A 14,162-nucleotide genomic window follows, 5' to 3' on the forward strand; every position below is an offset into this window, starting at 1 on the left:
AAAATTCCGTCCACAGTGAAAAGCCCTATTCCAGAATACAGCTAGAATGGGAAATGCCGCCTCGGCCCCCCCTCCTGTGAACAAGGACTGTGCCTCCCCATGGTGCTGGGAGCCAGCCCAAGTCCAGGCCACATGGGGGGTTGGTTGTCTGCTGTTACTGAGGGGCTTCTATGTGCCAGATACCGTACTAGGTGCTTATGCACGTTAGATCTCATTTAATCTTCCCTCTAGCCCTATGAGGTAGGTACTATTATTGTCAATGATTCATTCAGCTGAGAAAGCTGCCCAAAACGCATATAGGAAGGGACAAGAACCAGGATTTAGACTGAGGTTGGCCAACCTTTTACCAAATACATCTTGTCATCTTCTCACCTTCAAAAGCCACTTATAGCCTCCTCATCTTGCTCAGTCATCTATGGTTAGAGTCTACGTGGTTTCCTTCCTCTTATCTGTCCTCAGCACCCACTGGATGTGATCTGGGTGCGACCAACCATAGCTCTGCAGAGGTTACTGCGCTTGTGCCCCTTACGGATCCGTCCACAACTCAGGAGGGTCTGTGGAACTCACGCAGCTCTTGGCCTGAGCCCCTGTTACCGAGAGAAAGGAGGCTTTTGCCAAGGACTCCAAGGGGAGTGGACTCAACTCTGGTCTGGACCCAAGGCACCCAGCCCTCCCTGAGACATTGTGTGAGCCGGGCTGGGCCTGCAGACACAGCCCCTACCGCCCCACCCCAGCCAGGGTGGTGCTTGTGTGGGAAGGACTTTAAATCCAGCTGCCAGACCCCTGGACCGGAGAAGCAGCGAGAGCTGGCCACCATGTGCAGCTCCTGCAGTTGCCTGGAGCTTCTGCTGCTGCCGCTGCTACTGCTGGTGGCCACCGCGGGCCCCGCGGGCGCCCTCACGGATGGCGAGAAACGTGTGATGGTAGAGCTGCACAACCTCTACCGTTCCCAGGTGTCCCCGCCGGCCTCAGACATGCTGCAACTGGTGAGTGTGGCTGGGGCCCTCCCCTGCTGGGATTGAAGGGGTGCTGGGCAGGGCCTGCCACCAATCTCTCCCCCACTTGCACCCCCAAGTCCCCACCCCTCCTCCATTCCTCAGTGGCGCTGAAGCTGTTTCAGAATCTCAGAGACTCATCTCTCTGGTCAGTGCCTGGCATTATATAATTCACAGGCCCCTATAAGCAGCCCCATTATACAAATGAGGAAACTGAGGCTCCGAAGAACTTGCTTGGGGTCACCCAGCTAGTAGAGCCAGACCTGGAAGTCCCAGCTTCCCACTCCAATGACTCCACCCCAGCGCTTCCCAAAATGCATGTGCCCTGGGAGGGGGAAACACAGCAAGTTCTTTTTTTTTGTTTTGTTTTTTGTTTGTTTGAGACAGGGTCTCACTCTGTTGCCCAGGCTAGAGTGCCGTGGGCATCAGCCTTTAACACTTTGTGAAAACAGCCTTTCAGGGGCCTTCCAAGGAGGCGAGGAGAGGAAGCAGGGCGGCAGGATGGGTGGATGGGTCGGGGCACCTGGGGCAGGAGGCAGGTACTCAGGAGGTGGGGCCAGAGCGTGATCCAGAAGCAGAGAAGGGTCTGAATTGCGCAGTTCAAATTCTGTCTTGGTCACCTGCAAGACCTGTGATTTGGGGCAAGTCCTGTAACCTTGCTTATCCTGTGTCTCATCTGTAAAATGAGGTCACTATTAGAGCTACATATACAATAATATGAATTGAACCTCACACATACAATATTGAAGTGGGAAGCAAATCTCAACAAAATATATGCAGTAGGGTATCTTCACATGAAGTTTGAAAACATGTAAAATACTACGTATGTGGTGGTGAGAGAAGCATGCAGATGTAGCAAACACACACACGTGCGTACAGATGACAGAGCCAGATTTGGGGTTGGTTACTTCTGTCAGGGAGGGAGAGCTGCTTGATGGCAGGGTTAGGGGCAGGATGTCCATACTCAGGATTAAAGGAGATCAGTGAGAAATTCACCACTTTCCTGCCCTCCCTCAGTGCTGAACTAGACTATCCCCTCCAGCCACCCTCTCAGGTGGCCTGGGCGGTTGGTGGGAAGGGTGCTGAGGGCAAAGTTGCACCTGGAGTGCAGCAGCAGGCCCAGGCGGAGACCTGGGTTCCAAGCTCAGCTCTGTCTGATGTGGCTCCAGAACTCTGGGTGGGCCCCTCCCCTTCAAAGGCCTCCCTGTTTCCTCATGGAACCCCCCGGCTGGCGAGCCCCGCCCTGACGGTCACACAGGACGACACAAGCGCAGGGAAAGACCTAGGAATGGCTCTGCACCGCCATTTGTGGCCCCGTCGGCCTTGGCAACCAGGAAGTGCAGACGGCAAATCGGAAGCCCCAGATGCAGCTCTGCCACCAGCTCCCGACTGAGGCCTAGGATGACAGTTGGGCCTCAGTTTCCCCATCTGTAGATCCCTGATGCCCTACAGTCTTGCTACACAGGCTGGGAGCTGGCACAGGGCTGCATCTTGGGCTGGGGCAACTGTCTGGGAAGCAGTTTGGATACTGAGGGATACATACGCTGCTGCCTAATGGCAGGTGATATGGGAAGGAGGTAAGGCTGGGCACGAGGCTGGATATGGGACAGGACTCAAGTTCAACCTCAGTAGTGGTAAGTGCAGAGACTCTGGAGCCAGACCGCCCAGGTTCAAACCTTGGCTTATTAGCTATGTGATCGTGGCCAAGTCACTTAACCTCCCTGTGCCTCGGTCTCTTCATCTGTAAAATGGGAATGATAACAAGGGAACAACTACCTTTAGCTATGGTGCCTGTAGGATGAAATGAGTGAGTATGTGTAAAACACTTAGAACAGGGCCTGGCACACAGTAAGTGCTCAATAAGTGCCTGATTAACACAACAGGGAAGGGATCCAGGGTGCGGCAGGTGGAGGCTATCATGGACTCTTCCCTCTCCCTCAGCCTCTACATCTGATCACCACCAGTTTTACCTCCCAGAAGGTTCCATTTTCCTTGAACTTTATACTCTCCTGCCCCGCTACCCCCAGCTCTCTAGCACAACCCTGGTTCAGTCTTTCACTTTTGCACCCAGGGACTCCTAGGATAGCCCCTCCCTGCTCTCCAGCTTCTGGCCTCTGTCAGAATGAGATTCTACACTCGGGCCAGACCCTGCTCAATATCCGTCCATGGCTCCCACTGCTCCCTACCACCTGGGGACAAAGCTCCAGCTGCCAACCGGGAATGCTCTGTGCGTCCTGGGCCCTGCCTGCCGCTGCAGCCCCCTCTCCTGCTCCCCTGTATTCTGCGGTAACCTGATCGGCCATCTTTCCCCAGCAGCAGGCCGCCGTTTCTCAGCTCCCCTCCACCTGGCTGATGCCACATCCTTTAACATCTAGCTCAGTGTCTCCCTCTCCTCCCTCAGGCTGGGCCCTCTTTGGTGCCCCATAGCACTTGTTGCTATCTGTCACTTATCACATGGTGGCCCAACTGACTTTTCCGACAATGTGACCTTGGGCATCTCGGTTCTTGTTGTTGCCCCCGGGCAGGCACAGTACCCAGGACTGTTGACTGAAGGAAGGAATGGACTTGCTTCCCGATGGTGACCATGTGGCCAACGTGGGTGGGTGCCGTGACTCTCGCAGCCCCGCGGCGGGCCCTGGATGACTGCCTGAGAAGCCTTAAGACCCGAAGCATTGACTCTAATGGTGGGACGCCAGGCATATAGTCAGAATGGCAATCACAGCCAGGCTCTGTAGGGACACTGCTTTAAGCAGAGACCTGTCTCAGTCATCAATAGTTGACATTATCTATTGAGCACCTACTGTGTGCCAGCCCTGTGCCAGACAGGGGGGATACATCACTGCCCTAACCTGACGGAGCCTGTAGTCTAGCCTGGAGCCCTGTGCGTCATCCCGACCCCCTTCCCCTCTCCCGCTCCCAGTCTCCCACTGTTACCAGAGCTGAGACAACCCGGGGAACGAGTGATTTGGGACAAAAATGTCCAGAGACGGAAAGGGACTCACTTGAGGTCACAGCAGTGGGGCTGTCCCAGCCAGGCGCTCCCAGCCCCAGGCCAGGCAGCTGCTCCTGGAAGCCATGAGTGGGCGGGGAGTGGGTGTGGCCGCACAGCCCCCTCCCCTCAGGGTCACCCAAGCTTTTGGCACATTATGGGCTGTCTGGCTCTGGCAGCTGGCTGGGCCGCCAGAGGGTGGAGCAAGATTGCCGCCAGGCCATGCTTTCCCGGAGAAGCCAAGGACAAAGTTTAATGGGATCCAGGCCTCTCTCCTCTGTCCTCTCTAGGTCAGATGCCTTCTTAATCCCTCTTCCCACCCACACTCAGCCTGTCCTCCCAGCCAGGGACACAGAATCTCAGAGGCGCCGGAACCTACAATGCCCCCTCCCACCGTCTCACCTGAGGTCCCCACTGGAGAATACTGTCATTGGGATCTGACAGCTATCAAGTCGCCAAGGCTTTGAAAACAGGCCCCTCAGTGAAGGGCCTACAACACTGAGTGTCAGGTTTCCTCCCTTGGGAGGAGGGCCCGGAGAGGACAGGACAAAGGCAGGGGGCTGGGCTGTCCCAGGGCCGGGGGGAGCTGAGAGGGAGAGGACAGTGCTGGCTCCCAAGTCCGATCTATGGTGGGGGAGGGAAATGGGCTGAACAGAGCACCCGGCCGTCCATCCAGCATCTCACTGGCCATCTTGTGCTTTTCAGGGCAGTTCGAGCAGCCCTGGGAGGCCGGCAGGGGCATCACTGTCCACCTTTTACATAGAAGACTGTTACTAACACTGTCACAAACACCATCCCCCTCCATCTGCCCAGCGCCCTGTGAAAGTTCAAAAAGGTTAAGCAGATTGCTGTTCTGAGGCCACGGAGGGGAAGGTGCCCTTGAACAGCGGTGGGCAAGGGCCAGACTCTGGAGACTGGGGGTGTGGGTGGTGGCAGCAGTGGCAGGGAGTGGGCTCGCTGCGCATTTTCTCCCAACCCCTGCCCCAATTTCTAAAATTTCTAGAGGAGAGAGATTGTGGCAGAAGACACAGTGGGGCTCCCGAAGGCAGAAATGTGGGTGTTCCCTTGTGTCCTTTCCCCTCATAACCCACAAACCCAGGTTTGTGCACAGGCTGGGGTCTCAGTGTCGTCCCAGCTAATTGGGTTTGACTCTGGAGGATGTGTTGGTGTAAGAAGGCCTGTTGGGGGTAGGGGGTGGTTGTCAGTTCCGATTTCACAAACTAAAAAAATGCTTAGTGTTCAAATGTCAATAAACTCCATTCCATTGTGACCAGTGTCCTTAACTTTGGGAGTGCAGCCAGAGCTTACCAAGGGCACGCAAGTCCATTTCCCCTGTGCCCCAAGTCCATCCGTGTTGGAGGCACTACCGTGCCTCCCTTAGGCCCAGGCCGGGCTGGTACGGCCAGTGACTGGTGCTCCTTAAGTAGACATCTTGGGCTTTCAAAGGTGAGATAAGGGAATTTTTCATGCACTGAGTTTTCTTTTTGGAAACACATTTTCAGCAATCCATTCTGAAAGAATTTTCATTTATAACAGAAGAAGTTACCCATCAAGATGAGTCAGAGCTGGTTTTTAAGGAATTCTGCCTTCAGTGGGGGAGGCGGGTCGCAAAACAGTCGGTGTTTTGACTTTCAAACCTCCTCTCCACTTTCGCCTTCTCTGAGGCACTCCAAACACTCCTTAGCCAGACCAGTTCAGAGGAAGTGATCATGTACCCAGTTCAGTCCACTTAGGGTAACTTCAATTTCCCTCTTTCGGTGGCATCTAGCAAAAAGTGAAAAAAATTAAAATATAATTTTCATAGAAAAGGATGCATTCTGTGTTTTCCTTCTTAGGTATCAGAAAAATCTGACAGATATATTCAACTTGTTCAAATAATTAAAAATTAAAATTAATGTTTTTAAGTTGCATTGGCTCTTCTTAGGCTTAAACATTAGATTATAACAAAGAATTTGTTCTAAAGTAGCTTGAGTGATCAAAGATATCTGGAATGTTTTAGCACTACAGATCTTTTTCTGTTCCTTGAGCTTTCACAAAAATTTAAGGTTAATTTAGATTTTTCTTTAAGTTCTTTTACTGCATAAATTATAGCCTTTACTCTTTTTGATAAATACATACTGGATTCATAGAGTGTGAAATTTTATTCTTGTACTTATCTTTAGTTAATGTACTTGTAGAATTACTTCCAGTTTTGAATCACTTTACTGGATTTTTTTGTAAATAAATTACAACTTCCAGAATCTCCTCACTTATGTTTGTGTGTATCAGCAAAAAAAAACAAAAACAAAAGAACAAAAAACCTTTAAGCAATCTGTCCAAAATGACACAGCTGGTGAATGGTCCCAAGTTTGGTCAACTCCGAGGCCAGTAGTGGCATCCTCCCACCTCCGCACAGCAGCCTCCCTGAGCTGAGACCTGTTCCAGGTCATGGCTAAGAGTCACTGGCTAAGGGGGACGTGGGGGGAGGGGGAGGAGCGTCTCCAGGAGGTCCCAGGGACCCCTCGACCTTCCGCGCATATCCCACAGAATCTGTGGGCATCCCACCTCCCTCTCCTGCCTCCACTGGGCCCGAGGCGACCTCCCCTCCCCACCCACCTGTCCTGCAGAGATGGGACGAGGAGCTGGCCGCCTTCGCCAAGGCCTACGCGCAGCAGTGCATATGGGGCCACAACAAGGAGCGCGGGCGGCGCGGCGAGAACCTGTTCGCCATCACGGACGAGGGCATGGACGTGCCGCTGGCCATGGAGGAGTGGCACCAGGAGCGCGAGCACTACAACCTCAGCGCCGCCGCCTGCAACCCGGGCCAGATGTGCGGCCACTACACGCAGGTGCGGGCCCAGCCCGTGGCGCGGCGCCGGGGCGGGGCCACGTGCGCAGTGGGCGGGGCCGGGGCGGGGCCTGTCCGGGGCCGCGGGTGGGGGGGGGCGACCTCTTCCTTCCCTGACCCGCAACCTGGCTTCGGGAAGGCGGGTCGCCTTAGACCCTGCGTAAACCCTGTGTTCCCACTGCGGCTAACGTGCTGTTTAGGCCTCTGACCAAGTCGGCTTCTCTACAATCTTTTGAAAACCTAGGCCGCTCTTCCTGGCCTTCTGATACTGAAGAGACTTAAGTCAGGTGACACTGGTCCTGTGCCCTGGCCTAAGTTGTGCAGAGCCGTTTGTCCTAGCAGCAGTTGCCCCCTAACTTCTGTCTCTTCTCTCACTGTCACTCTTTTTTTTTTTTTTTTTTTTTTTTGAGACAGAGTGTCACTTTGTTGCCCGGGCTAGAGTGAGTGCCGTGGCGTCAGCCTAGCTCACAGCAACCTCAAACTCCTGGGCTTAAGCGATCCTACTGCCTCAGCCTCCCGAGTAGCTGGGACTATCGGCATGCGCCACCATGCCCGGCTAATTTTTTCTATATATATTTTAGTTGACCAGCTAATTTGTTTCTATTTTTAGTAGAGACGGGGTCTCACTCTTGCTCAGGCTGGTCTCGAACTCCCAACCTCGAGCGATCCACCTGCCTCGGCCTCCCAGAGTGCTAGGATTACAGGCGTGAGCCACCGCGCCCGGCCTCTCACTGTCACTCTTTTGTCGTTTATTGTAGTGTCTAATTTGCTGCTTCTAATCTGCCAGGGACTGATAAAACAAATAGACAATTTTGTTTAATTTTTCTTTTGCTTTTAAAAACTATGTGTAAAATAAGAGCAAATTGTCACTGAATGAAGGAAGGTTTCCAGGAGCCTTCTGACAGCATTTCCTGTCTCTCACAGTCACCTTTTGCTGGTGGGGCCACATGTGGCCTTCTGGATCTTTGAGTGTGGCCTTGTGACTGAATCCACATTTTACAGAAGAAATCCTTTTAATAGATGGATTTGCTCTGTGAAGTTTGGACTCCATCATCGAGGGCTGCACTTGGTGATCTGGAGGGCCACATGCTGCCTTGAGGCCACAAGGTCCCCACTCCTTCTCCCAAATGCTTGACCACAAATACAATACCAACAATAACATGACAAACAAAAGAGAAAGAAACCAATTATCTTCCCACCCACATCCACCAATTCCGTTTTTCAATACCTCTTTTGTGTGGTATTTTTACTCTTATCTTTAGGGAAGGAAATTCCAACAGCACCCACCCATGTCAGGAAGTTGAGAGGGCCCGGCACCCTCCCTGCCCTCTTCCCTCTGGATCCTGCCACCACCGCCCCCCTCTCTCCCCACCCATAGGCACTCTGGGGTCATTACCTGTAAGATGCTCAGTGGTATCTGGTGGACCCTCAGCCGGTTTAAGCAGCGATTCCTGAGCAGACTGGGCCTAGAAACAGCAAGGGGAGGCTGCTGGTCTCACGCCATGGCAGCACATGACTTTTTTAAGTTTTGTACTTATGACAGAAGTCATTCTAGCAGCTAGGAGACCCACACCTAGAAGCAGCCAGAGCAGGTTCCTGCTTACCTGGGATTTGGGGAAAGTTCCTTTTCCAAAATGGCTCCCCATTCCCTTTCTTGGACTTTTCTTGTTGCTGATATCTAAGATTCTACCATTTGAGATTCATTCCTTTGATATACCTCTTGTTTAAAATGCAAGGGCCTCTAGGAAGAGCTCACAGGAAAATTTCATGAGGATATATTAGAGCCCCGGAGCTGAGGGAAGGACCTGAGAGGGAAAGAGGCCTGGTGAAGTGGTGTGTGCAGTTGTCAGGGGAGAGCAGACTATTCCGGACAAACTCTCCCCTCCCTCCCCTATTCAGTTTCGTCCCGAAGTTCCTTTGGGGAAGAACTAAAAAAAAGGAAAAACTATATAAAAATTTTGTTCTGCAGCTGCATGTCAGGGACTTGGATCTCACAGGTGATAGGGTGCTTCCTCTCCCCAGCCGTAGAAGGCTGGTACAGAGAGGGACAGCAGGAAGGGGCTGTGCTACCCCAGGGCTAAGCTGCTAGGTTTCCCTCCTTCAGGTGGTTTGGGCCAAGACAGAAAGGATTGGCTGTGGTTCCCACTTCTGTGAGAAGCTCCAGGGTGTGGAGGAGACCAACATTCAATTACTGGTGTGCAACTATGAGCCCCCGTAAGTGCTGGGGGAGCCCTGGGAATGGGGAGGCGGCGGAAGTGGGCAGAGCCAGGAGCCTGGGGTCGCCCAACAAGTTGGCAGTTGGTGGGTAGGCAGCAGAACCCCCAGGGGCACTTCCAGATACGGTGTGTGTATGGGGGATGGAGAAGGGGGTTGGCAGGGACCTCTCCCCCCAGCATCCTTCTCACCTCCTTAGGGGGAACGTGAAGGGGAAAAGGCCCTACCAGGAGGGCCCTCCGTGCTCCCAGTGTCCTCCGGACCACAGCTGTGAGAACTCCCTCTGTGGTGAGTGGTGGGGTGGGGGGTGGGGGGCAGAGAAGGGACACCATGCCACTGGGCAGGGGAGGCGCCAGGCGGGTTGCGACCACCAGGGGCCTTTAGCGGCTCACTTTGTCCTCCGTGCGCAAGCAAGCCACTTTGGCGCCCTGTCATTCCGAGTGACCGGATTTCAACCCTTCAAATGGAGGGCAGCAGGGAGTTCGGCGGCTTCTGGGCACAGTGTGAGGTGGCTGTGTCCAGACGGAACGGTCTGGGGGGCTTCGAATGGGCGGGGCCTGCGATGCGGTGGGCGGGCAAGAGCGAGCATGGCTCTGGAGAGGTCCCCTAAAGAGTGGGAGAGCGAGTGCAGAGGAAATTTGGACAAGGAAGTGGATGGAGGAGCAACTGGGTCATTCACAAGTAGTATTCATTCTCCATGAGGGACATCCGCTGGAGAGGAGTGTGTGTTTGTGTGTCCTGGTAGGACGTTTGGTCGCCTTACCTTGGCTGCAGTGGGGTGAGGAATGTGGGGTCCTGCTGGCAGCACTGATGCCAGCTCTCGTCTCCCTTATCAGAACCCGTCGGAAGCTCAGAAGATGCTCCAGATTTGCCCAGCCTGGTAACTGAGGCACCATCCTCCCTGGCAACTGAAGCCTCAGACTCCAGGGAAATGGGTATTCCTTCTCCCGTGGCCACAGAGGTTCCTTCCTTCTTGGTATCAGAGGTCTCAGGCTCCCTGGCAACAAAGGCTCTGCCGGCTGTAGAAACCGAGGCCCCAACTTCCTTAGAAACAAAAGACCCCTCCTCAATGGCAACGGAGGCCCCACCTTCTGTAAAAACAGAGGCCCCTTCCGTTTCGGCAACTCACAGCCTGCCCTCATTGGATGAGAAGCCCGCTACCTTTCCCAAATCCACCCACGTTCCTATCCCCAAATCAGCAGACAGTGTGGTCAGCAAAACCAGAGCACCCTCCGTGAGCCCAGAGAAATCTCTGCACCCCAAGATGTCCCCAACAGGGACAGGGGAGCCCCTACCCCATGCTCAGGAAGAGGCTGAGGCCGAGGCCGAGTTGCCTTCTTCTAGTGAGGTCTCGGCCTCAGTTTTTCCAGCCCAGGACAAGCGAGGTGAGCTGCAGGCCACACTGAACCACGTGGGGCACACCTCCTCCAAGTCCCTGCCCAATTTCCCCAATACCTCTGCCACCGCTAATGCCATGGGTGGGCGTACCCTGGCCCTGCAGTCATCCTTGCCAGGTAAGGCCTGTAGCATCTGCCCTACCCTCCTGGGCCCAGCATGTCAGCATCCTGCCCCCAGCAGAGGTGGTCCGAGCCTGGTGTGGCATGTGTCCTCTGAGTAGGAGCCTCCTCCCTGGCTGCCGCCCACCCGCTTTGCATGGCGGGGGCAGTGGGAGGTCAGGCACAGCTATCCTCGGCTGAGGCGGAGCCTCTCCCTCCCCACAGGTGCTGAGGGCCCTGAGCAGCCTGGCATCAAGTCGGGGCTGAGCTCTGGCCCTAGTCGTGTGTGGCGCCCCCTCCTGGGACTACTGCTATTGCCTCCCCTGGCGCTGGCTGGAGTCTTCTGAAGGGGACACACTCAAAGGCAAGGCTGGGTGTGGGGGCCCTGGCCTCGTGCCCACTCTGGATTGCCTTTCTCCAAGTGAGAGGCCACAGCTTCCTGGGCAGGTTCTGCTCTGTGGCCCAGCAGCCCCCTTCGCCCCAGCTTCTGGCCAGATTCCAGGCAGTGCTCTTGTTTCCGCAGGAGGTTTCCACAGGGCCGAGCCCTGGCACTGCCCCAAGAGTGCCTCTGCCTCTGGGGAGGCCCACCCTCAGCTGGCTGCAGACTGTCCTCGGTGGGGTTCCCGTGGCCGTGCGCCTGCTCTCCCGGAAACAGAGGATCTCGGGCTTCCCAGGAACCCCTTGGCCCTTCCCAGTGCTGGCCTCTTCCTTGAGCCATCTGAGTCCAGGGCTGTCCCCAGAAGCGTCTCTTGCCTTCCCACAGTGAAGAGATCAGCTGTCCCCCTGCCATCTTCCCCACCCTGTCCCCAGCCCCTCAGACAAGATGCTGGTTGGCTAAGGCCCTCTGGAAGGGAAAGGCTGCAGGGCATGTGCCTCCCCCGCAGCATCCTGGAGGCACAGGCCTGGCCGGCTTCGGGCCGGATGACTGCACACGGGGCCCAGCCCTCCTGCCCTGCCCACCTGAGTCCTGCGGGTGAGGCAGTGGGGTTCTGGGGCGCTCCTGCCTGCCTGGCCTGGGGCTGTCCCTGAGTGTCTGTGTATCTAGGGAGGGGGGTTACCCGGGGTAGATGAAGGACAAGCCCCACCCAAGTGGGGCTGTGTGGGTGGGGGGTCAGGGAGGAGGGAAGGGATCCTGAATAAAAGCCTGTCTGGGAGTACCTGAGTCTCGGTGCTGGTGAGGGGCAGGGGTGCAGGACAGCTGTGCAGGAGGCTCGGAAGAGGCTCAGCTCTTCCCCTTACCGACCCGTGGCAACCGTTCCTTCTCTTTCACATCCCTCTCCCCCAGACACTCCATTCAGTGTCTTCTCTTTGGGCCACCCTTCCTTCCCTTCCTGTGGCCCCTCACCCCACCCCTCCATCACAGGTGGCCAGTAAGAAGGAGAAAGGACTGAGGGAAGGCCAAACGTGCTGGGCTGACTCTGCCAGCTTCAGGAGTCACTGGTGGGGCCTGGGTGGGTTTGGGGCCCAGGATCAAGGCATGGCGTATGACCAAGGGGTGCTGCTGCCCAGGTCTCTCTGGGACACAAGGTCAGAAGTGCACTCACTGCAGGCGAGACTTTGCCCACCCCTGGTGCTTGGAGGAGTCCTGAGAAAGGGCTCTGGGGTCCCTAACACTCCCCAAGGGGAGCACAGCAGGACTGTCCCGAAGTGCTGAGGACCAGGAAAGCACAAGTGTGCGTGGGAAAGGGAAGGAGAGCAACAGTGGAGACTGGCTCAGGGTGGCTGGGGGTGGGGAGGGGCATAGCAACTGTCTCCAGGCCAATGCAGGAGAGGGAGCAGTTAGACAGGACACCATCCAAGTCAGGGGTGGGAGCTGATCTATAACCAAGGAGGTTGCTCCTCACTTTTTCTTTCTTTATATATTTCCTTTGCAGGTCTATTAAGATATAATTCACATAAAATTCATCCATTTAAAGTGTGTAACTCCGTGGGGCATGGTGGTTCATGCCTGTAATCCTAGCACTCTGGGAGGCCGAGGCAGGAAGATAATTTGAGGTTAGGAGTTCAAGACCAGTCTGAGCAAGAGCAAGACCCCGTCTCTACAAAAAATAGAAAAATTAGCCGGGTGTGGTGGTGGGTACCTATAGTCCCAGCTACTTGGGAGCCTGAGGCAGGAGGATTGCTTGAGTCCAGGAGTCCAAGGCTGCAGTGAGCTATGATGACACCACTGCACTCTAGCCCAGGCAAGATTGAGACCCTGTTTCAAACAAGCAAACAAACAAACAAAAAACCCCAAAGCATGTAACTCAATGGTTGGATTGTATAACCACTACAATTTTAGAATATTTTCATCACCCCCCAAAAAATTCCTCCTCATTAGCAGTCACTCCCCATTCCTCTCCAACCTCCGCAGCCACAAGCAACCACTAATCTATTTTCTATCTAAATGGATTTGTCTATTCTGGACATCCCATATAAAATTTTTTTTTTTTTGAGACAGGGTCTCTCTGTTGCCCAGGCTGGAGTGCAGTGGCGCGACCATCACAGCTCATCACAACCTCACACTAACACTCCTGGGCTCCACCGATCCTCCCACTTCAGCCTCCCAAGAGGCTGGGACTACAGGCCTATGCCACCACACCCGGCTAATTTTTCCTTATTGTAGAGACAGGGTCTCACTATGTTGCCCAGGCTGGTGTTGAACTTCTGGGCTCAAGCTATCCTCCCACCTCAGCCTCCCAAAGGGCCAGTATTAGAGGCTCCATATAGATTCCTGACGAATTGTACACATGGTCTGTTACAAGTGCTTCTTCCACTTGCCATATTTTCAGGGTTCATCCCTGCTGTAGCTGGCTCTGAACTTTATTCCTTTTTATTGCAAAGTAACATTCCACCCTATGGAACATGTTTATTTGTCCATTGATCACTGGACATTTGGGTGGTTTCTACTTTTGAGCTACTATAATGCTACCATAAACATTCACGTACCAGTTTTTGTGTGAACGTAAGTTTTCAATTCTCTTGAGTACATACCTGGAGTATTCACAGGGGGGTTCCAGAGGCCCGTGAGAGTGAGGTTTCCTCGGAGGGGAGGAGGGTGACTGGCTCCCCACGGGGACACTCCTGCTCCCATCTCCCCTCCTGCCCAACCCCACCCAATCCCCTCAGATGCGGACCCAGCACTCTAGTTTCCAGGACAGGGATCATGTCCAGCGCCGGGAGGGCAGACAGAGACTCAGCCCTCAAAGACGGGAGGGTCCACTTAACAAGGAGCATTTAACACATATAATACAAGGATTTAAATAATGAACTGAAAATTTGCTTTTTTATTAGATGAAAAACCTGCACTTCATTCAACCAAAAATTGGGAGCGTATCAAGAGAATTTCATGCCATTTCTGGTGTGGAAGATACCCTGGGAAATGAAGTTGAGAACCCCAGATTCAGAAGTCCCAGGAAATTACTTGGGGACAGCACTGGCCCTCCCCAAGGCAACTGGGCAGCTTCTCCGATGTGTGGGAGGATGCGGCTGTCTGGAGGGGGGGGATCTGCAGGGCCAGCTCCACTCAGGCTGCAGAGATCAAGTGCCTACGTCTGGGGCCACAGGAAGTAGTCAATGCACAAACAGGATGAAGGTGGAGCAAAAGGAAGAAAAGTTACCCCAGAACAGCGGCCAGTGCCGTGGGACAGCATGCGGGGCTG

The 14,162-nt window shown here is 54.4% G+C and overlaps 1 protein-coding gene and 1 long non-coding RNA gene across 3 annotated transcripts; one reads left to right on the plus strand and one right to left on the minus strand.

The window, feature by feature from the left end:
- Nucleotides 1-419: 419 nt before the first annotated feature.
- Nucleotides 420-11,678, plus strand: PI16 (peptidase inhibitor 16). 2 transcript variants are annotated; one of them, XM_045541861.1, is made up of 7 exons: nt 420-986; nt 6,591-6,812; nt 8,916-9,025; nt 9,225-9,313; nt 9,862-10,539; nt 10,747-10,885; nt 11,045-11,678. In XM_045541861.1, the coding sequence occupies exons 1-6, from the start codon at nt 816-818 to the stop codon at nt 10,866-10,868; spliced, it is 1,392 nt and encodes a 463-aa protein (XP_045397817.1). In that variant the 5' UTR covers nt 420-815; the 3' UTR covers nt 10,869-10,885; nt 11,045-11,678. The 2 variants fall into 2 exon arrangements, with proteins under 2 accessions (XP_045397817.1, XP_045397818.1); XM_045541862.1 differs by having other exon boundaries at nt 9,862-9,960.
- LOC123631836 lies at nt 7,846-10,200 on the minus strand. Its single transcript, XR_006733239.1, has 3 exons — nt 9,789-10,200; nt 8,208-8,277; nt 7,846-7,941 (listed from the first exon to the last, which is right to left on the minus strand). It is a non-coding gene; the product is annotated as an uncharacterized LOC123631836 (long non-coding RNA).
- Nucleotides 11,679-14,162: the final 2,484 nt, after the last annotated feature.

The sequence above is a fragment of the Lemur catta genome, chromosome 2 (assembly GCF_020740605.2).
Source record: "Lemur catta isolate mLemCat1 chromosome 2, mLemCat1.pri, whole genome shotgun sequence".
In the NCBI taxonomy this organism is placed as follows: Eukaryota; Metazoa; Chordata; class Mammalia; order Primates; family Lemuridae; genus Lemur; species Lemur catta.